The sequence below is a fragment of the Ascidiella aspersa genome, chromosome 1, assembly GCF_963924565.1.
Source record: "Ascidiella aspersa chromosome 1, kaAscAspe10.2, whole genome shotgun sequence".
In the NCBI taxonomy this organism is placed as follows: domain Eukaryota; kingdom Metazoa; phylum Chordata; class Ascidiacea; order Phlebobranchia; family Ascidiidae; genus Ascidiella; species Ascidiella aspersa.
The window spans coordinates 19,447,640-19,469,407 of NC_139447.1; the positions used below are offsets into that span (position 1 = coordinate 19,447,640).

Genomic DNA, 21,768 nt, shown 5'->3' on the forward strand with positions numbered 1-21,768 from the left:
CTTGGCGGGCCGTATGTTGCCCAGGTCTGTTCTATATAAATGTATTTTCTCGCACTTTTCGTCAATCCTTAGTGCGTTTCAAATATAATATTGCATCTAGAGCAGCCGTCGGGACCTTGCTAAGTTCTGTTTTCGCCCGCGACTGGAAACGGGAGGAGTGAGAGCATTTTTTTGCACAATGTGCGAAGAAAAAATGTAAGCACTTTTTTTCGGAATGTTTTTTTCGGATTTTTTTCATTAGGATAGGTAATGCGGGCATAATTTGAGGGCATAATTTTTCCGCTTCTTCTAACTATTTTCCTCTTACTCTTGATCCTTTTAACTCTACCCCTCTAACTCTTCTCCACTAACTCTTCTCCTCTAACTGTACTCCTCTAACTCTTCTCCTCTACTGTACTCCTCTAACTCTTCTCCTCTAACTGTACTCCTGTAACTCTTCTCCTCTAACCCCACTCCTGCTAATCTTATCCACTAACTCTTCCCCGACTTTTTTTCTGACTCTTCTCCGACTGTTCCTCCAACTCTTTCTCCATTTCTTCCACCAAATATTACTCCGAATTATCTCCCAACTCTAACTCTAACTCCTTCAACTCTTCTTCCAAATCGTCCAGCATCTATTTCTCCAGCACTTCCTGCAACTATTCCTACAACTCTAACTCTTTCTTAAAATCCAACTCTGATTTTAACTCACATTTTTAAAGAGCAGTTTAAAATGTGCGCACATCATGAAGAAATTGCGCACATTTGTAAAGGCATTTCAAAAAGGGTTTTTGCACATTTTAAAATTCGATGGAATCACTATTGTAAAAATAATTCAACTACCGTACTGAACTTTTTTTTCGGAAGGCCGGGTCAGTGGAAAAATTCTGTTTTAAACCCGTCTGCAGTGTGAAAAGGTTGCCGCCCATGGTCATCTGACTAACATTTTATTTATTTTGTATTAATATACTTCTTTTTTCCTATATATTTACGTTTGTAATCTCAATTACGACGTGATTTGTTGGTATAAATAACTTCACCTAACGATTTTTTTACCCCCCAAAATATTATTTTTATATAGCCTATTTCCATTACAGATTTAAAAATGTTCGTTGCCATAGCTTAACATGCATTGTATGATCATGTTGCCAAATTGTGTTTTACACTTTTATAAGTTCTTACGCTAAATTAAAAAAATGACCAGAAATATAGCAATGTTTGTGTTAATTTTAGACCTTAGTTACGTCATACGTTTGTTATATCGTTTTCGTCCAAACGGATTTTTGTTATACTTAATGAAAATCAGTTATACTGATCTCGAGCGTTAACAGCAGTATGAATGTTACAGCCCATATTAAATTTGGGGTGACGTCATTGTGACATGACATCTTAGAGTCTTGGACACTTTAGTTTTCGGGTGACTTTTTTTCGATATTTCTGGCACCAGAGTTCCAAGCAAGTCATTTTGAAGTGACTTAAGTCCCAGTTAAGTCATAATATCCTGTTAAGTCCAAATCAAGTATTTTTCAAAAAATAGTATGTCAAGTTCTAGACCAGGGGTGTCCAACTCAAACATGCCGACGTGCCAATTTTTATCTCATAACTTCGTCCCGTGCCAAAGTTTAGCAACTATTTTTTTTCTAATATTAAAAGCGCTTTATACAGGGAGTCGAACCGTTTGACTTTTCCGGTTCAGGGTTCTGGTTCAAGAATTTTTTCGGAATCCGGTTCAGTTTCGGTTTTCGGTTCGGAGATTTAAAAGTTCCGGTTCAGCTCCGGTTCGATCATCGTTATTTCAAAACCGGTTATAAAGTTCCGGTTCGGATACAATATAAGTTGCGTTAAACCTTAAAACGTGGGTCGATAAATGTAGAGAATAATCTTTTAATTGTAAGTCATTTAATCTAAATTAGCCTACGTGACGTATTAAAAACCCAGCAACTCATTATTGAAATATCTAAAAAATAAAAAATCAGCGTTTTATTTATTCAATATTCATAATTTTTTCATAAAATTTCGAACATGGCGTAATTTGACTCTGTAAAATAGAAGTTGTGACGTCATGCTGGAGCGAACCGCTTTTATTTACAGGTTTGGGTTCGGTTAAGGTTCAGGTACTTTCAAAATATTCGGTTCAGTTCCGGTTCGGCTCCTTAAAATCGTAGATAAAACGGTTCAGGTTCGGTTACGGTTCAGAAAAAAATTGACCTAAAACCGGTTCATATAGTTCCGGTTCGGTTCCGGTTCGACTCCCTGCTTTTATACAAAAAATAAAAACAGTATAGTGTTATAATATCAAAAGTAATTGTTTGTTGTCATAATTGCTGGGATTGTTTTGTATTGTGAATAAACCATGACAATTGGCTGTATAACAAATTTAGCTTTTTTGACAATTGGCTGTATTTTGGGGGGCTTTCGTGCCATTTTTTATTAGTTCGCGTGCCTCATGTTGGACACCCCTGTTCTAGACCAAGTCACCAGCTGCCCAAGTTTAGTCATTTGCAACCTTTTCATAGCAAGGAAATGTCGTGCAAATATTAAAATAAATACATCATTTGTAATAAAAAATCTTTAATGAAAACACGATTTAAAGTTAAAGCTATATTATTTGACACAATGAAGTCCAGGTCAAGTAACTTGTGTAATAAACTTAAGTCAAGTCATTTGAAAACACCAACTTAACTGCACTTATGTCAAGTTAATGAAGTCATTAAATTATGTAAACCCGTGGTGAATCAAAAACAACCTCCTTTGCCATTAGTTAAATATTTAGGCCTTTTTTACCTAGAATTACAAGCCTATATTAATTAAAGCGTTGTCAACTCAAAGCCATTTTCCCAGGTGTTTATTAATTAGTTCCGTTTAAGAAAACAATTTGGCGAACTCTTGTTTAAAAATCTTGATCACCACTCGGTAAAACTAAAGCGAATTTTCCTGACACAATTATTCTTGGGAGATTACTTCACTAGATTATTAGATTATCAACATACGAAAATGTGGTCAAGTCATTTGTAGGTTGATGCCTTGATGACTTATTTCGGCGTGGCCACCGGTTAAAGAGAGCTGTAATACAGAATTTTTAATTACGCTTCACCGTGCGCCAAAGTTGCATCATCCTTGTAGAATGTAGACGACGGTGCGCTTTTCCGCCGTCTGTTGTTTTATTGATCTGTAACTCGCATGGTCCGTCCTAAGCCACCCACGCCAATTTGTCGGCAAAGTAACCGTCATGTTAAGAGATAAATTTTTTGAAGTCATTTTTTTATGTTTCTGATTGTTCCGCAAGCTAAAAAATAAACCATTAAACTAAGGATTATTTTAACAGATTTTACTCTTCAAGTCTATTCGTTCTAATAGGCAAGAAAAAACATTACACCTAATGGCTGGGGTTCTTGGCTGATATTGTCGTGTATTTTGCTGTTGCAGACTTCCAGTGAACATGTTTGCACAATACAGCTTACATAAAAACTATGTCCAAACTGTGAATTATTATCCCTGTGATTTTATTGCGTTTAAAATTGCGAGAAAAAAAATAGGACTGATAAAACAACAAGTCCGAAAAATAATAAATCCATTCGGCAAAGACCTGCCCTTCACTCCCGCTGCGAAGAGGAATATGAACATGGGAGGTTCGAGTGAGAATAGTTTAAGGCAATTTTATTCTTATTGGTCCCTTTTTATTTTTATTTGAGAGTATGCATTGAATGACCGATGAAAAAAACTTAATAATGGCCGCTGGGAAAACAAAATTGAGTCTACGATAAAAAGTGTTGTCAGGGTTACATATCCCTAAGAGATTCGAATGTTGAAATGTAAACAAAAACTGTTGGCAAGGAAAAAGAAAAAATGTTAACAAAAATCAAATTAAATAATTAAAAGTAGTGGAAGGGAGAACCTAAGGTTTTGGTTAGCCGTGGGATTGGGGCAACTGGGAGAGGAGGGGTCAGTTGGCATTTAATCAGGGAAATTAACTTTACGAACAGGTCGAGATATTGACAGTTGGGTTTGGCCTGCTATCAAAATTCGGCCAGAAACATAAAAGTTAGTTTTGAGCAGATTCTAATTTTTCAACTGAAAACCGTTAAAATCTCGTTTTTTCAGTTGAGCCAAATCGTTGTTTTTTGCGAAAATGAAGTTTTTCTTCAGTGGAAATGCTTAAATGTTGCCTGTAAGTCATAATGACGAAACGATATCAAAATTCGTCCAGAAACAAAAAAGTTAGTACTGAGCAAATTTATTTTTCAAAAGAAAACCGTTAAAATCTCGTTTTTTGAAAGGGCATTAGGTGTTGGGATGGGATGGGTTGCGGATCTGGGTTAACGACTTTCTTGATGCGAGTTTTCCAAAGGTATGGTGGGGTATGGTAGGCCTATTCAGGATGGTAATAAGGTCATTGTTGGATCGGGGGTTGAGGAGATGCGGTAAAATAAATGTGGGCGTGGGAATCAAAAAAGTTGTGGAATTTGGGGACAGTAATGGAAGAGGTGTGCATCTGATCCGTAGCGGGTGTGACAAAGTAGGCAATTGGGGTCAAGTGAAAGGATGTTGGGGGTGGTATGGGATTTGACGGGCATGGCATTGTAAGATAGTTTGTTAATGAAGGTTCGGAGGAAGGTGGGAAGCGTAGGGTGATAAATTCGGGACTAATTTGGGGATTGTAGCTGGGGCGGGGGTTGAGTATTGGTCATGGATTGTGATTAGTGAGGCGTGGTTTGATTGTTGTGGCTGTCAGTTCAGCAATTGTCAGGTTGTATTTATCCATTAGGGCCCAGAGGTGGAGATAATGCGGTGATGAAAACGGCGTGCTGTGGGTAAACTGTTACGAATACGGAAATCATATTTTCTTATAGGAAATCCCGAGATTATATTCTACTATTTGATTTTGGGTGTTTAAGGGGTAACAATGGTTCGGTGAAGTAAATAGGGGCCAATTTGTCGGAGTAGGAATAGGTCAAGGTAAATAAAGTGGGATGTTGGTGACCAAGTAGCCCCCAATGGCAGCCAGGGTGTTAATGACGATTGGGGGTAGGGGATATGAGGTCCGATAAAGTATTGTAGAAGTTTTTGCCTGGGTGACCTGGGTGTGGTCTCCAATGGGGATGTTCAGGGTGAGATTGCAAGGGGGTTCCAGTCTATTTGGGAGAGGGTGTATGAAACGGAAGGTAGGAACCTTGTGTAGGTGGCCTTTGTTTTACCAGGGTTTAGGACTAGAATTTGAACAGGGTGTCAAAGGTGACGAGTAAGGAATTGGGGTGGGATACGGTGAGGGTTACATCATTAGCATAATCGACAAGTTTGGGTGGAGTGCGGGTTGGGGCAGGGGCGGGGGAAATAGAGGGGCTGTCTTGAATGTTCTTTATGAGTGAGTCGAGGGCGATCAGGAAAAGAGTAAGACTAAGCGGGTTGCCTTGTATTACTTCTCTGCTGATCGCCACGGGGTCAGTAGGGATTTAATAAAATGGAGGAAGTTGCAAAACTTGGGGTATAAATGTAATTTAGGAAGGGTGGGGGGAAGTTGCGGATGGATAGGATGTGCGTAAGCCAGGGTGGATTATAGAGTCTAAGGCTTTTTTTAAAGTTGAGTGATATAAAGTAGGAGGGGGGGTGGGTGGTCACTTTGAGTGGAGTGTTGATAGACGATTGTGAGTGCTGATGGGGAGAGAAAAAAAGTTTTAAATGAGGGTTTATACGTTGATTTACAATTTTGCTTAGGATTTTAAGATCTGTATTTAGAAGCGAAATGGGTCAGACTTTAATAAGGGTGTTAGCAGAGGGTGTTTTGGGTATAAGGGTGATGGCTCTGAGGTTAAAGTAGGTCATTACCTGGGAAGGGGGTAGGGGTAAATGTATATAATTTTTCCAGTTACATCCGATTTTTTCAGTTTCAAAATTAGAATCTGCCCAAAACTAACTTTTTTGTTTCTGGCCATATTTTGATGAAGTTTCGTCTATTGATATAATTCTTCCAGTTACATCCGAAAAAGTGTCTAAAGGCGTAAGTGTTATACGAGAACTTTCTTTTTCTCACCTCATGTAAGGCAAATGCAGCAAAAACAGATTAATTCGATACCAACGAGTAACTGATTCAATGCATCTGCGATTTGCCGCGAGTTCCGGCGTAGATTTGTCCTGTTCGAACAATGACAGTAAAGGCTTGTGGTCGGTCACCAAAATGAATTTTCTGACGAAGAGATATTGATAAAACTTCTTTAGCGCATAGATAATCGCCAATGCCTCTTTCTGGATCTAGCTGCATTTGCGTTGACTATTTGTTAACGTCTTAAGTGCATTGGGAATCGGGCGCTCGCTACCACCCGGGTAGCGGCGAAACCGAACTCCGATAAAAACACTAGAAGCATCGCATGTAATGACAATTGAAACATTTGAGTTAAAATGGGTGAGAACGTTGTTGGACGACAAAGTGAGCTTCAGTTCGTTGAACCCATCTTGCTCTTTCTTAGCCCATTTCCAAGCAATGCCTTTTCTAGTGAGCCGATGCAGGGGTTTGGATGTAGTCGCAAAAATCGACGGTAAAAACTTTCCGTAAAATTGCATGGAGCCATGGAATGATTGTAGGGAGGACACGTTTTGCGGCGGAGGCTTCTCAATGACATTGATTACTTTACGCCCTTGCAATTTCTTCTTGGGATATTCCATTTTCGTTTGGGCAAATTGAAATTTTTCACATCGACAACGTAGTCCTTTTATGTTCAATCGCTTCAGCAACCGTGAAAGGTTTTACAAATGATCTTCCTTTAAACTTTTGCTCACAGGGATATCACCGAGATACACAGAAACCCCTTGAAAGTCGCATGTAAGACTTTTCATGCCTTCCTGATAATAATCAGGGAGAGATCCCGAAATGGGAGAAAATTCTGCAGCATTACACCAGGTTATGTACACGGTGCCAGTCTATTCCTCCTAGTTTGCGCATCATATCTTCCGTAAGAGGTAATGGTTGACGATGACTTTAAAGCTACAGATTCACCGTAACGGAACATTTTTTTTCTTGGTTTGCAGTACACCGGCCTTGCATCCGTTTTAAACTTTACTGCCAGTTCCATACGTTTGAGACAACCAAACTTTAAATATATCAGGATACTTTTTGCAAATTTTCCGGGTAGCTTCATGGAGATGAAGATCCGGTTTCGAGATAGGTCGTTGAAAACCGAAGTTTAATTCCTTGTCTTTGTAGAGAATATCGTCCAGAAAGATATTTAGCGCTTTGATAGCGTCTCGACCAAGAAGATTGAAATTCAGAACTTCAGTAATCAGACGAGGCACAGTACATTCTATTCCGCTGCTCCGATTCTTCGCTGTTGCAATGAAGAATCCAAGGATTGGCAAAGGGTGCTTTGCCGCGGATTGGTAGTGGGAATCCGTCTTCTGTGGCGGCGGTTTTCCCAGACATTACCGAATTGCGGTTGACAAAAAGCTTCCTTCTGCCGCGGTATCGAGTTCCATCAAACAAGATTTGGAATTACTCATGACTTAAATCTCTAACCTTGGAACACCGGCAACCCAACCCGCAATTGCCCGGATGTTCAACCGGTCGACCCACTTGATTTGCATAGAGGCCAACTGCTGCTTTCTACGGCAAGCTGATGGAGGTGACCCGCGCGCTTGCAGATATCGCAAACAGCGTCCTTGAAGGCATTCAGGGTCAATATTATTGACTTTACCACATAGGTAGCACTTCTTTTGTGTCTCGCCTTCCATCGCAGGGGTGATGTCCGACGCTTGCCGGGTAGTCTATGAAATTCGCGTAACTACAGACCTCGGTTTTGGCATTTAAACCGTTTCTTTAGCTACCTTGGCGGCATTCTTGGTTTGTATAGAAACTTCTATAGCACGGGAAAGTAGTTAGTTGCATCACATTTTGAAAAGAGCTTAACGCACGGCTTCGTTATTGACAGAGTAGCTGAAACGTGTCCGCAGCCACTCGTTCAATGTATCCTGGATTGAGGAACATCGCATGTGCTTGCGTCTGAGCGGATCCGGCTGCCAATCCTTGATTGAATTTTCATGGCTTGCGTTGCGGGTCGCTCCAGAATTTAAATCGTTGAAAAACCACGAAGCATTTTGGGTCGATATTTCCTTCATTAAGGCAACTATCTCGTCTAATGTAAGGTCGTCGACTTGTTCGGCCGGTGAACTTTGAGCTACTAGATGAGAAAGCAACTTGTAGAAAGTTGCTGCCTGGCTTGTGAGAAAGACTTGCATTTTTCTATCCTCAGGCACAGCGTGCGCTTTGGCGCAGGTGCTAAAGGGTGACCAGTAGTCACCTCAAAGCTTTATCGTCGCGCCAAATGCTGTTGGTCGTGGCTGTTGCAGCTACAGTGCTTGAATTGCAGCTACAGTGCTTACGTTGAAAAAGTCTGCAACTAAATGTTTGTGGTGCGGGTCAAAAACCAAAGCACACGGCCACATATTCCGCGGGACGCAAGAGTAACTTGAGCTACTTAAACAGTGAACTTATGAACTACGATATTTGGTTCAGTAGACAGAGTTTAAAGAGTTTAAATACTATACTGACTTTTCACCCGATCCGTTCGAGTGTTTAGTGCGGTTCTAAGCAAAACAGTCTACGACAATTAGGGTACGGTATCCAACGGTTTGAAAAGTGCGACTTTTAGTTTTGAGGTCTTAAACCAGGGGTTCCCAACCTTTTATTTACACGGTGGCCCCCCTATTTTTTCAACCTTTGGAAAAAATTAAGAAACGTCATTTCCCCCTAGGGGGCTAAGGCCCACATGTTGGCAGCCCCTGTCTTAAAGTTAAACAATGCACTAATTTGACTTAACAATCTACATAGGAAGACTTAGTTTAATAATGTTTGACCCACCCGAACCCAAACGCTAACAAGCACCCTAACTCAAATGTTGTGCGTTGATTTAATAGTTACATACACGCTTTAGGTCCCAATACATCAATTTGTGACGTAACAATCCTATTTACCCTGGACGATAAATTATCTTATGCCAACCAGAGTTTTGTTTTTTTCCCCAGCGTTTAAATAATTATTTAAATTAACCCAGAATATTAGGGTAAGGATTCAGGTTAGCGTTTGGCTTAAGGTAGGTCAGGTATAATTAATTCTACCTCACTTTTTTACTTTTCTGCCATTGGATGCCCTAATTGTCGCTGTCCTCTTTGCTTAGAACGGCACTAATTCTAACAGTCGGGTCGAATTTGGGGTATATCGCTTCTCAAAGTTCCTAAATACCGAAATCTCAGTGAAAAAGCGATTTCCATCTTGTTCGCATGTACAGGTTTTTTTTTAAGGTTTGGTTTGGGTGACCGCTAAGTAGTTTTAAGAGACCGCAAGTGTTTCATTTAAATACCAAAAAGTTGCAAATCCAAAATTTGGGAAACCGCTGGAGAAATTTGGGCGTTTCGGTCCCCCAAAACACCTTAAAAAACACTGCGCATGTACACGACTGCTCTTGTTGAAATTTAAACCGAAAAATAAATTCTATCAAGGATGTTTATACGCTTATGATAGGAGCATTCGAAACAAGGCTACTAACTGTCTTGGTTCGCACAACTGACTGAAAAATATCAACAGTAACGCTCGCATTAAATGATTCATAAAATTTTGTATTTGTATAAAGATATGCTACGGATTTCCTATACTTGCAGCCCTTCATATCCTTATTTCGATTAAGATTACTGGATTCAGTGTATTGCATGTATTGCGTGTATTGCGTGGACTGGGGTGTATAAGTTTTGAGTAAACGTAAAAAGGGTGTACCATTCCGAAAAAAGTTGACAAGCACTGGTCTAATGTATCCTTTTTCAAATAGGGACGCATCACGATTTTGCAAATCATTAGTGGGATTGGCGCGATATATTCTTAGAAGGTTTATTACTTATGGGCGTTGAAGTAAAGTTGTACAAAGGAATATATAGGGTGGACAATGCTTTACATATAGGGTGGATAATGCATCATCATATAGGGTGGACAATGGATCACCATTCCAACGTAACGCAATAATTACTACACCTTAGGGACGCTAGCGAAATTCCAACGCGAGCAACGCATGCATATAAGAGTGCATGCTGCACGGCAGTAGACATTTAGTGTGCGACGACAAAACACAGGGTACGAAAAACAATTAGTACAAAAAAAAAAAAATTAGTAAAATGGTCCAACTCCATGACACAAACTATCGTAGACCCCTAACGTTATAAGTTTCAATTCTGTACAGTATATAGTTAACGTAATGTTGTTTGGAGTACTATTTTACTATTGTACTAAATATACGTTTACACAAGAACGATTGTTTAAGTTTATACTGTATAAGGAAATAACAAACATACCTTTTGTATATTATTGTTTCTGTGAGATGCCAATTACGCAAATCAGCGCGCATACTGCCAGCCACAATGACAAACACAATGACTGTAATATTGATGACAGTAAAAATTTTGCTAAACAAAGCTGACTCTTTAACACCAAAACATAGAATTCCTGAAAAAAATAGCATAAACATAAATTGTCCATCTTGTACACAGTGCCCCTACTTTTCTATGGAAATCAGACTTATCATGAGAACGGGCGGTATCGCTTAGTAAAATACAAATGTATTTTCAAACATACAATGTCAAACCTCTTAAAGAGTAAATTAAATAGTTTTGTTTTCGTGAACTATTTTCATGTATTGTCCCTTCTCATGGCTGAAAAAGACAGCTTATAAAACTTAATTAGCAATAGATTTGTTATCGGAACAGAGATCAACAAATTCATTAATGGTAACAGCGACTTTTTTAAATTCGTGGTAAATTAACCCGAAGCATTAACTTAATTAATGGAAATATTTTTAAGCCAAATAGTGTATCTTTGCCAAACTCTTTTAAAATAAATTAATTTTCCATTTACCTACGAATTCTAATCTGAATAATCAAAACCACTGTAAAGGTATTTGTAAGTTTTATATTCACGCTTGATGTTTCACATGGCTACAGACTAACGACAACCAAGCGAACTGAGCGCGCCGAGATTTTATAGAGACATGCTCATTTTAACGCATAGTGGTTAATACACAGTCTTCGCCAATTTGTTGCGTGGCTCTCGGAATTAACAAAAAGTACGTTAAGGAGGAAATAACACGCACTTCATTTTTTTTTCTAGTCGGCTACCCCGATATACAAGCTTAAACAGTACATCTTATAATAATATGTTTAGTCTAAAGGAGTTTTGTGAACTGAAAAAGCTGAAGCTGTAGCATGTTTTAGTTAGTATAATGTGCGACAAGATAAACTTTTATGAACGACCCGTAATGTAGGTTTGGCTCCACCCAATCAACAAAATGGATGCAGCTACCCAACTTGACAGGTATTGTATGTCATACCGCACATTTAGCGGGTCATCTGCAATTGATTTGTTAAGAGGTTGCCATCAAGTACAAGTTGCCGAAGCGGATATACCCAAAACTATACGGTGTTCTCAACTTTTGGTTATCTTGTGCGCGTGCGTTTGCATTTCATTGGATTGCGTGTTTTGGCGTTCCTTCGCAGATGTCCTTCGACGGAGGACCACAAGTTTCGTCGCAGCTGTTGGCTAAAGTCACCTGGCTTATTGGTATTAAGCACAGTCGCACAACAGCTTCATATTCCAAGCCAATGATCTTCATCGCCATTAAAAAATCTTAACACACATACATGTACCATACTGGACAGACAGTTTGCCCATGGTTCAGTTTGGCATCGGGGCTTTGTCAAGAAATGGATTAAGTCCTCTTTTTGGCGGAAGTAATGTAGCCTATGGAGTCTGTCTATCGAAGCCTGTTTTCAAACTTGTTAAGCGCGATTGTACGTGTTTACAATTGTTTTTCGTAACTTTTTATATTTGCGTTTAGCGAAGTAAATAGCTGTAGTAGGCTTACACCGTGACAGGTCCTAAAATTTCAGATCTCAAATCACGTATAAATAAACCAAAGAATTTTTTATCGTGAAATAGGGTGTGTCTGAATTTGTTGTCTGCCAATTTGTGGTTTCGTTATTCCAATGCCTGGATGAAGTAAAATGAGTACCGGTACCTAGAAAAAAGTTTCCTTTATATAATACCACGTAGTGGGCTTTTGCGTGCTGTTACCAAAGAAGAAAAAATCCTATTGAGTCAACTATCGCAAGTAGTTGCCAACCTTAAGTAAGTACCAATCGCATAAAAGCATATGATAGTGTCCGCATGGGCTCACATGTTGCAAGGCTTACCACACTACAATTCGATGTTCACATATGTCCACTAAACAACAAGGAGTATTGCCAACATTATGCTCGTGGAAGAAACAAGGAACAATGTTAATTATATTTAACAGATATATTCTACAAGCCTTGACTAACCTTGGAAGTACAAAACCAAAGTTTATCTCTTTGGCCCCAAAATTATAGACTTTAACGCTGCCCAGTGACTCTAGAAAGGATATGTATCCGACTAAAAAGGCGCAATATATGCTGCATCTTACTTAGTTTTTGTGGTGCTTGACTCATTGTCGGTTTCTATCCTTGAGTAGGGGCTGTAGCTTAAGGCAACCAAGCTAAGCACGGAAATAGAGCATTAAAGAAGGAATGTTTGAATACACATATATCCAACATAACGTTTGAATGGGTTTATCAAGCAGAACAACATTTATTTGAATGATTGATGGTTTCTGGACACACCCTTAATTTATCAAGCTTCATAGATCACTGTTTTTAACAGAAAAATTGATAAAGCAGAATGCATTCATCAATATCAAGTTTCTACACTCCATATAAAATAGCTGTTTAAAATATGGAATATATTTTAGTCAACTCAAGTTAATTACTTATATGAGCAGTAACTTTCTCCTTAGTACTTTGTAGTTTTTTTGCAAACAAAGTTAGGTAGGCTACCTATGACTTATCTTGATCCTCGACTGACATGCCAATACATGGTTTCTATGTTTTACACTTTCAACGGATGCCTACACAGAATGTTTATTTGTTTTTGTTTTGATAATTTTTCCAAAGACACAGTAGAATAGCTCCATTTCACTCGATTTACAAAGAAACTACAGAATTTAAGGAATTCATTCTCTTAAAAAGCAAGGCTTCAATATAAAATACGTGAGTTTTGAAATTATCTGGTCATAATTGATCAAAAAATATTGGAAACCCGGGAACAAAAATCAAATTGTAACAATGTGCAATTAATGCACATAAAACTATAGGTAGTACTTAAAACATTGTTTTATACTCAACTTTATTCTCATGGCTACTATTAAAAACTAGACGAAATACCCGGCGTTGCCCAGATTAAATAGAATATTTACCGGTTATTCGTAAGATCTTCGTAAAAGACATAAATAATGCAACCTTTTTTTTTGAAATGTCATAACAAATTTGCTTATGCCTAAACGTTTGAACTGAGTGTCACTACATAAAAATTTCAAATCATGTGATGTGAAGTCGGTTAACTATAGCGCACAACACTTGGCTAAGCATGCAATATGTTTTAGGTAACGAAAACCCGTGACGTTTGTCAATTGAGAATAACTCCCAAGCGTAAAACAGGTTGCAGCAGCAATTGCTTATAGACTTGCCTGATAGCGTCATGTTTAAGCAAATACGTAATCCCAGTGCTAAACTGCGTCAAACGTGAGAAAAATCCTCATTGAAAAAACAAATGCTTACTGTTAACTACTGCAATAAACGCAATATTTCGCGAACTCTGCTAAGTAGTGCGTGGGAAACACATTGTAAGAAGTCATTAGGCTTTGGCCTCAATCACTATCGCTAACAAACGGCTTAAAAATAAAAATTTAATTCTTCGTAAATTTGCGAACTTTACCTAAATTTTACGCGTGAACAGGCATCAATAAGTTCCTAAACATAATAGTCTTAGTTGGAAACATTCAAATTTTACTTTATGAAGGAAATGTACTTAGTTTTATTACCCGGCAGGTAAATTAAACTTGGACTATCTTTTACTTACTGCGACAACAAACGCGATATTTTGCAAACTCTGCCTAAATTTGGCATTGTTAAACTTAAGTCTTTACTTGGAACGTTGCACACGTTTGTTAGCATTGTTTATAACAGTGGTAAATTGAAAATCAGCATTACAACAGTTTTCCACCAGTAAGGTTTGATCATACGACCCCTGGTCACAAGACCAGTTTTCTAGCACTGAGCTAAATCGGCGCAACGTCAATACTGCTTGAATTTCATAATATAATCATCACAGACTGGGCGAACATCTTGCCACACACAAACATCTCACAAACTTAATCTTTTATTATGTAGATACAGCTCAAAAGTTGTCATAAATTTAGTTAAAACGAACTGAATGTTGCTTGATATTTTACAACGTCAACTTATCACAGGCATTCTAAGTTCAACTTTAGCCACTTTTGACTTCCATGCGCACTTGTGATTTGTATAAAGCCCTAGGTAATTCTATCCCAACCTGTTTTGTCCTGTCAACCCTTTGAGTCGATATTCAAATCTAACCCCCCCTACAAATTTAGTTTGCTGAAATATATTTTACATTAATATTTTAATGTAATTTTTTGTACAGAAATTAAACTCTAGATTATATGCTCTTTAGCGTTTTACATTCCTTTTTTGCACCTCGTTGTGCTATATATTATAACCTTTGCTGAAAAAATGTTTTATTCAAGAATATATTCAAAATATAAGAGTCAATGCATTTAACAGTCTTGTTATTGTTTTTGTCTCGTATTGGAAAGAGCACGGAAAATATCATTCTCCACGTTCAATCTGTTTCTCTGGTTTGTTTTTATTTGCAAAAGAGTTGAAAACCCTGATTCACATAGATAAGTGGAGACAAACGGAAGGATACTTCGAATAGGTCTCTCTGCCACATTTGGGATAGAAATTACACTGATTGATTTTTCCCTGAATAACTCTCTTGCGCAAGAATCCGTTTTGAGTTCTCAAAATATTTTTCCTGCAACTTATCGGAAAGGTTTTCCACCAACGATGTAAATGGATTTCGCATTAAATCGAATTCATCGTCATCAATTACAAGATAATATCTAATAAAATCTGATTCCAATGCTGTCAGATGCAGTGGCGTAGGCAGCCGAAAATTTTGGCGGGGCCAAAAAGTTGGATTTTTTTGTTTAGCATTTGTAATTGTGTTAACTGCCGTAACGAACACAAATAACATTGCTAGCAAACCGTTTCGAGCAGCAACTGACTGAGCGCAATACTAAAAACACAGTCAAAGAGCAAAAACTGTCTAAAAGTTATAAAAACTACATTATTGTACAGCAAACGTTATATTAACTACATCGTTTGTGACGTAACAATGCATGACAATCAAAGGTGTGGCATACCTGTGATCGACTGCTGTGGTACGACTCATAAATGCTACAAAACAAATTATTAAAAGTAAAATATTTATAAATTTGGGGGGGGGGGGGTATGGCCCCTCAGCCCCCCCTGGCTACGCCTATGGTCAGATGTTGTAAAATAAAATATTTTACCAAATCTGGAAGACTTGTTCTTTGCCATCAACAACCAGAACTGATGATTTCTTGAAACATTGCAACATTTTCATTCTAACTTTTCTCTTCCAATTATCAAGCTTGCTGGTGAAAGCTTTCAAAGCATCTTTAGTATTAAATTGGTGTTTTTCCCTTGTGTCTTTCGGGGGTTCGACACCCGGGATACGCCACTGAACACAGCTAAGAAAATTTTGCCTAATTGCTGCGTATTGCTGACACGGTTAACGATGCCTATTAAACAGGTATGGTATTTGGCGTCCCTGCCTTGACTGAACTCTGCAATTTGCCCTGTCTGAATTTCTCAAGTCAAAAAAACATAATCTTAAACCAAATTGTCGCAAATATCGATTACAAGAATGTTCCAGAAGACGTAAAGACGACTCCCAGAATTAATATAGAACTAGAAAGATTACTTCTAGACTTTCTACTAATATTGGGACACGTTGACGTCAATTAGTAACCACTAAACACCTTAAAGTTGCCAATCTTAAGAGAACCCCACCTCGCGTAAAGACGACTCCCAGAATTAATATAGAACTAGAAAGATTACTTCTAGACTTTCTACTAATATTGGGACACGTGAACGTCAATTAGTAACCACTAAACACCTTAAAGTTGCCAATCTTAAGAGAACCCCAACTCGCAAATGCCTAAGACCTGATTCAGAATCACTTTCTTATAAAGTATAAGAGAAAATATATATTAACCAAAGAAAAAAATGTAAGCAAAAAAAAACAATACAATATTCTCACTTAATAATAATTCTTTCACTTCACACACAAATTGAAACTTCTCGCACCTAATAATAACTCAATAAATCCCAGCAGAACACAGTAATCACAATACACTGATCTTCCTACGCACTACACGGGCCCTCTTTCATCAACCGCACACTTCTGAATTCTCCTCTATATAGAAATTGCCATGCGGGCTTTTGTAGCCCGCATAACCTTCCAGAATATATCGAAAAATGTAGCATTATCTAAAATTCTAAATCACATGATATCACACAAACAAAATGACGTTACAATCAGCTCAACCAAGTGACCTACACTAGCACAACAATTCATTTTTTCTTTCTCCAAATTTCTTCGTACATCCACTTTTGCTGCCTTATATAGATTAAATTATACGAGAACTTTGTTTTTCTTAGCTCGTATATGGTAAATGGAGTAAACACAGCCAGTAAGAGGTTAATATTGTGATACAAATTACCCCCTACAAATTACAAAATTCCTCCTAGTGGAGAGTTCCCCCTGGTTGGGAACCACTGGCCTAGGTCGACTTTAAGAGTTCCGTAAAAAATGAGATAAGCCTTATGTTTGTCCCAACGCGCTAATTAACGTGGACAGGTTTTGTGCGCTGTATTTTTATTGAAGTCTTGTTCACCATCATCGTACTCCCTTATTTGACGTGATTAACAATTATCCTTTAAAATACATGTTGTTTTCTAGCGTACTCGTGCCTAAATAGGTAGCCATAATACAATTTAATGGCGCGCTGAATAGATTTGCATGAAGCGAACTAAATATAGTAGAAGCGAATTGACAAAGCCCCGAATCACTCTAAATATGGTTACTGTTATAAGATGAAAGAGTTTTGTAATCTTTAAAGAACTTTTACGATTAGGAGTCATTTTTGTCAGGTATGTTTGCAAATTACACCGTTTCCTCAAGGAAAGACATCTTTTTTTGGACTCCAGCCATAAGACCATAAGAAACAACACCAACGTCAGAATAAAACACAATTCGGAATAAGGCCAAAATAGGACTAATACCTAATGGTATTGCTACCGTCTAAATCGGAATAAGTCATAAATCCGTCGGAATAAGACCTAAAAGGTCAGAATCAGGCCTAAACAACACTTTAACTAACCCCAAACCCCACCCCTAAGTACATCACTAACTCCCCAAATAATTTCAACACTAATCCATTTTCTAACCCCACCCATTACCCACCAATAACCCCAAACAGGACTGAAAATCCGTTGCCAAAACAGCGACGCCCTGACGGCGCCGGTCAGACTATGGCGTCCAAACCTTGGCACCAAAACGGCCGATGCCAGACCGATGGCCCCCGATCGTCCCATACCCTCTACCCACAGGTTCTGGCGTTATTATGGCCATTTAGGTCTTCTTCCGATTAATTTAGGCCTTATTCCGGTGAATTTAGGACTTATTCCGATGAATTTAGGCCTTATTCCGATGAATTTAGGACTTATTCCAATGAATTTAGGCCTTATTCCGATGAACTTAGTCTTTATTCCGATGAATTTAGGACTAATTCCGACGAATTTAGGCCTTATTCTGATGAATTTAGACCTTATTCCGACAGATTTAGGTCTTATTCAGACGATTTTGATATTATGCTGTACGGGATATTACTGTGTATTTGACTATATTATGTCGTTGGTCTTAATACTATGGTTTTATAGATTTTTCTGCTTTAGGTATTTTTGCTTTTTAGGTCTTATTGTGTGTTCCCATTTTTTTAGTATCAATGGTGTTGCGGCTGAAATTTTATTGGGGCAACAATGTTTTTTAAGCAAGCGGGATCCAGGAATTTTTGTGAGTGGATTTTTAATGTTGTTATAACAACGACCGAAAAAACATGTTTATACACTAACTGTAGGGCAGTTTTAGATGTGACGTCACAAAGTTGGGTCATAACGTGACGTCATGAAGCCCTCTGATCGTTTAACCCACCAAGCTATCTTTTTTGAGGGTGCGATAGGAGGACGCCTTTGGGGTTTAAACCATTTTACAAAATATGCTTAGACAGTGCCCAAACCTGGATTCCGGGGCTAGGTCTCCTGCTCGCGTGTATTGCTCTAATGAAGATATAACATAGATAAAATGTTGTTGAATGTATTTCAAAACAAAAAATTATACTAAACCTTTCGATTAACTATGAATAACAATTGGCAGCAAGCACAACTAATGAGTGGCAACACAACCTTAACAACACCTCTTAACTCAATTTTGCAAACGATTTAACTTGATATGATTTGACAAAATTTAACCTAACATGTAAATTTTACAAAATTTTGAATTTTTTGCCAGGTGACAAAAATAATCGCCCTAGTTATAAAATACTGCGTTCAAAAATGAAACTGACCAACCTACCTGTTAATATCAAAATTATGATACAGGCAAAAAAATCTGGATATTCAGCTAATCCAGAAACTTGTACATTAAAGTATTTCAAGCTAAATCTTCGAATGTCACCACCAATTAAAGCATCCACATTTTCACTCCAAGCTCTTGCTACACTGGAGGTACCTAAAATGAAAAAAGAAGTTTGTTTTTTTCGCTTAGTTTCGAGGAAAACACTGATGTAGTCTATAAGGCTTTGGAAGACACTCATCATATTTGTAAATCTTTTGGAAGGGACCCGTCGACGTTGTGGTGTTTACAAAAGAGAAGCAAAACTTGTTTTCAATTTTACTCATTGCTGATTGAAAAATTACAATTGCAGTTGTTATGTGCTCTGTTCTTTAACGCTTAAAAACTATAATAATTTAGTAATTGTAATTAAATTCACTTTGGTCTACACTACACACTCATTAAGATGGCCATAAACTATCACGCAAACTCAAATGTAAGAGCACACAAATGATTAGGAACCACGACGTTTACATGTAGTGCACTGCATACCTATTACATACTCCAAAATAAGATTCCATCCAATGATAAAAGCCCAAATTTCGCCAACAGTAACATAACTGTATACATAGGCTGAACCAGCTTTCGGGACCCTTGACCCAAATTCTGCATAACAAAGACCTGGTAAAACATAATTGTTTTTACGTTTTTGCAATTTGGATATGTCTTCTCACGCGTTATAGTCGTTTAAACACAGTTAGTGCTCTATTTTTGTTTTGGCAAACCGGTGCCCATATTTACTTAAGCAATTAACCGAGGTGAAAGGCGATATGAAATTATACTAAAAACAACACAAAAATAATTAATCGAGGTAAAAAGCGATGTGAAATTAATAACTCTTTAAACTTTTTCGTATTTCTTTTTACTGCTATTTTATGACTGGCATTAAGCAAATTTATTAGCGGCTTGTCAACTTGAAAGCTAACGAGTGAGACGTGATAACTTTCCAGTGCAGTTGTTAAGATTGTAGAGCGTTTTGAATTTAGCGTCTTGCAATTACGATGCTGCAATGGATTAAATTTTAATCCGGCTAGAACTTAATCTGAACAGGCTTTAAAAGGTGAATGTAAACGGGCTTAATTGGCCTGACGCTTTTTTAACCCAATGTTAAGGCTTAGGGCATTCGGTATTAATCAAAACAACAAATCTAGAAAATAAAATAAATCTTCGGCCCATTTTTTTGTGTATAGTTAAGGTTACCATATTTTGGGCGCTTAAAATTTGAACGTTTTCAAATAGTTACACGATTGTAGCGTTTAGCCTACAAACTAGCCGACTGTAGATCATTTAATATATTCTCGAATCAATTTGCAAAGTACTTAGCAAGCATATGTGTTTCGTTGTTAAAATTCTCGGCCGTCAGCATAGCTTCTGTCGCTGGTCTACTTGTCTCAGTTTACTAATTGAGCGTCCATTTTAGCTGCCTAAACTAGTAACCAACCAGAACGTCTTTTTTTCTTTCTACGAAATCCACTCGTTTTATCGCTCGCTCCCTTCTCTTTCTCCCTCTATCTTTATTGTAAATCGCTAAACCTTTTTCTTGATATTAGTTATCGTTTAGGTCTTTATAAGGTCTGTTTCAGTATAAGTCTTTCTCTCTCTTTACTTTTCTGAGTTTAAAACAAACGGTTGCCTTATAACTGTTTAATCGGAGTTGTTTTGAAGGCGAAGCTCTGTCTGTCAAAGTGAGTACCGTGTTATAACGCTATTTTGTTGCATGAAATAAATCAGAATTCCCCCCCTTGTTATTCCAGTCTAATTTTATTTCTCAATGAGCTTAAACACCTCACGATCAAGCATTTTGTGTGGTCATTTAAGTATGACGTCACAAAATGGTTTATAGCGTGAGGTTACCAAACATGAAACTTAAAGGGGCCTCTTGTTGCCACCGCGGGGACGTCCAGTTAAAAAAAGGAATAAATGTACTAGGCTATGTTTGTCTATTCTGGGAACACACAATAAGACGTCTAATGCAACAGAATCCATAGCGGAATCTTCCGTTATTTACAAATAGTATAATGCTATTTTGAATGCTATCTTCAATAACATAACACCTCTTACTAGAATACTAACACAGCACTTAGCTAATTGGCAAGTAATCAGCCCACCTGTTGACCAATTATGCGCTATCATGAACAATTACATTCACATTTGAGGCAAGGAAATATAAGCACTTTAGGTAACACTCTTTACCAAATGGCAAATCAGACCAATCACAGCAAATTATATCCTTGTTATGTATGGAAAATGCTGGCAGACTAAAAAGCTCTAGATTTTGGTTGACTCATTGGGACGACGGGAAAAGTCCTAACAATCAGGTCCTGGCTACAACGAGACGAATCGTAGGCCCATCACCCATAAATTTGTTTTTCGCTACGTCCACCAAATTAAGCTTTTAACCTGTATTTGTCGTACCTGCCATGACGCTTGCAAACGCCGCAATAAGAAAGGAAATGACAATCGAAGGACCGCTTTTATCATGAGCCACCGATCCAGTTAATACGTAAACTCCAGCTCCTATAGGTAACAATATTTAAATTTATGTAATGCGGTATACTGAAGACTTTACTGCAATATTAGGCCCTCCTTCCCTGGATCGCCCCCTTCCAATGTTTTTTCTCTAGGGAAAAGCAAAAATATTACGCAAAACATTACACTTTTACTTACTTATTTTTATAATAAAAGTAGAAAGCATAATGCTCAATACTGTACTACAAACAATTTCAGATGTCTTTAGGGTCAGGGATCCCGGTTGGTCTACAATTTAGTTAGGGGCTATGGAGACTTATTTTTCAACCAATACAAAATGAAAAAGTGAGATATCCTTCAGTTCTGCAGAGAAACATCGCCAACGTCTGCAGTCTAATTGAAATCTATATTTAACTTAACTGCACAGCTGTGGTTTTCAGTGTCATATAATATTGAGGGAGGTACCAGTGCATTTCTTGAATTTAGCAACAGATAAACAAACACAGCTTGGAAGTCCAAAGCAGATCAAACAAAAACACTCGAACGAGGTGAAACGCGTTGACATTTCTGAGGCTACAACTTGCTAACATTAAACGAAAAGCCAATGCTAACATATGACTGCACTAAAACATAAAACACTACACTTTTGGGACAAGGTG

The 21,768-nt window shown here is 37.9% G+C and overlaps 1 protein-coding gene across 1 annotated transcript in view; it reads right to left on the bottom strand.

Moving 5' to 3' along the window:
• Window positions 1-21,768, bottom strand: part of LOC146168182 (high affinity cationic amino acid transporter 1-like) — a 63,714-nt gene that overhangs the window by 28,819 nt on the left and 13,127 nt on the right. Inside the window, exons 2-6 of the mRNA XM_083386231.1 lie at window positions 21,056-21,157; window positions 19,133-19,261; window positions 18,602-18,757; window positions 10,303-10,453; window positions 9,510-9,526 (exon numbers count right to left, since the gene is read on the bottom strand). Of these exons, the coding sequence (XP_083242357.1) occupies window positions 9,510-9,526; window positions 10,303-10,453; window positions 18,602-18,757; window positions 19,133-19,261; window positions 21,056-21,157 (555 nt within the window). The remainder of the gene's footprint in view (window positions 1-9,509; window positions 9,527-10,302; window positions 10,454-18,601; window positions 18,758-19,132; window positions 19,262-21,055; window positions 21,158-21,768) is intronic.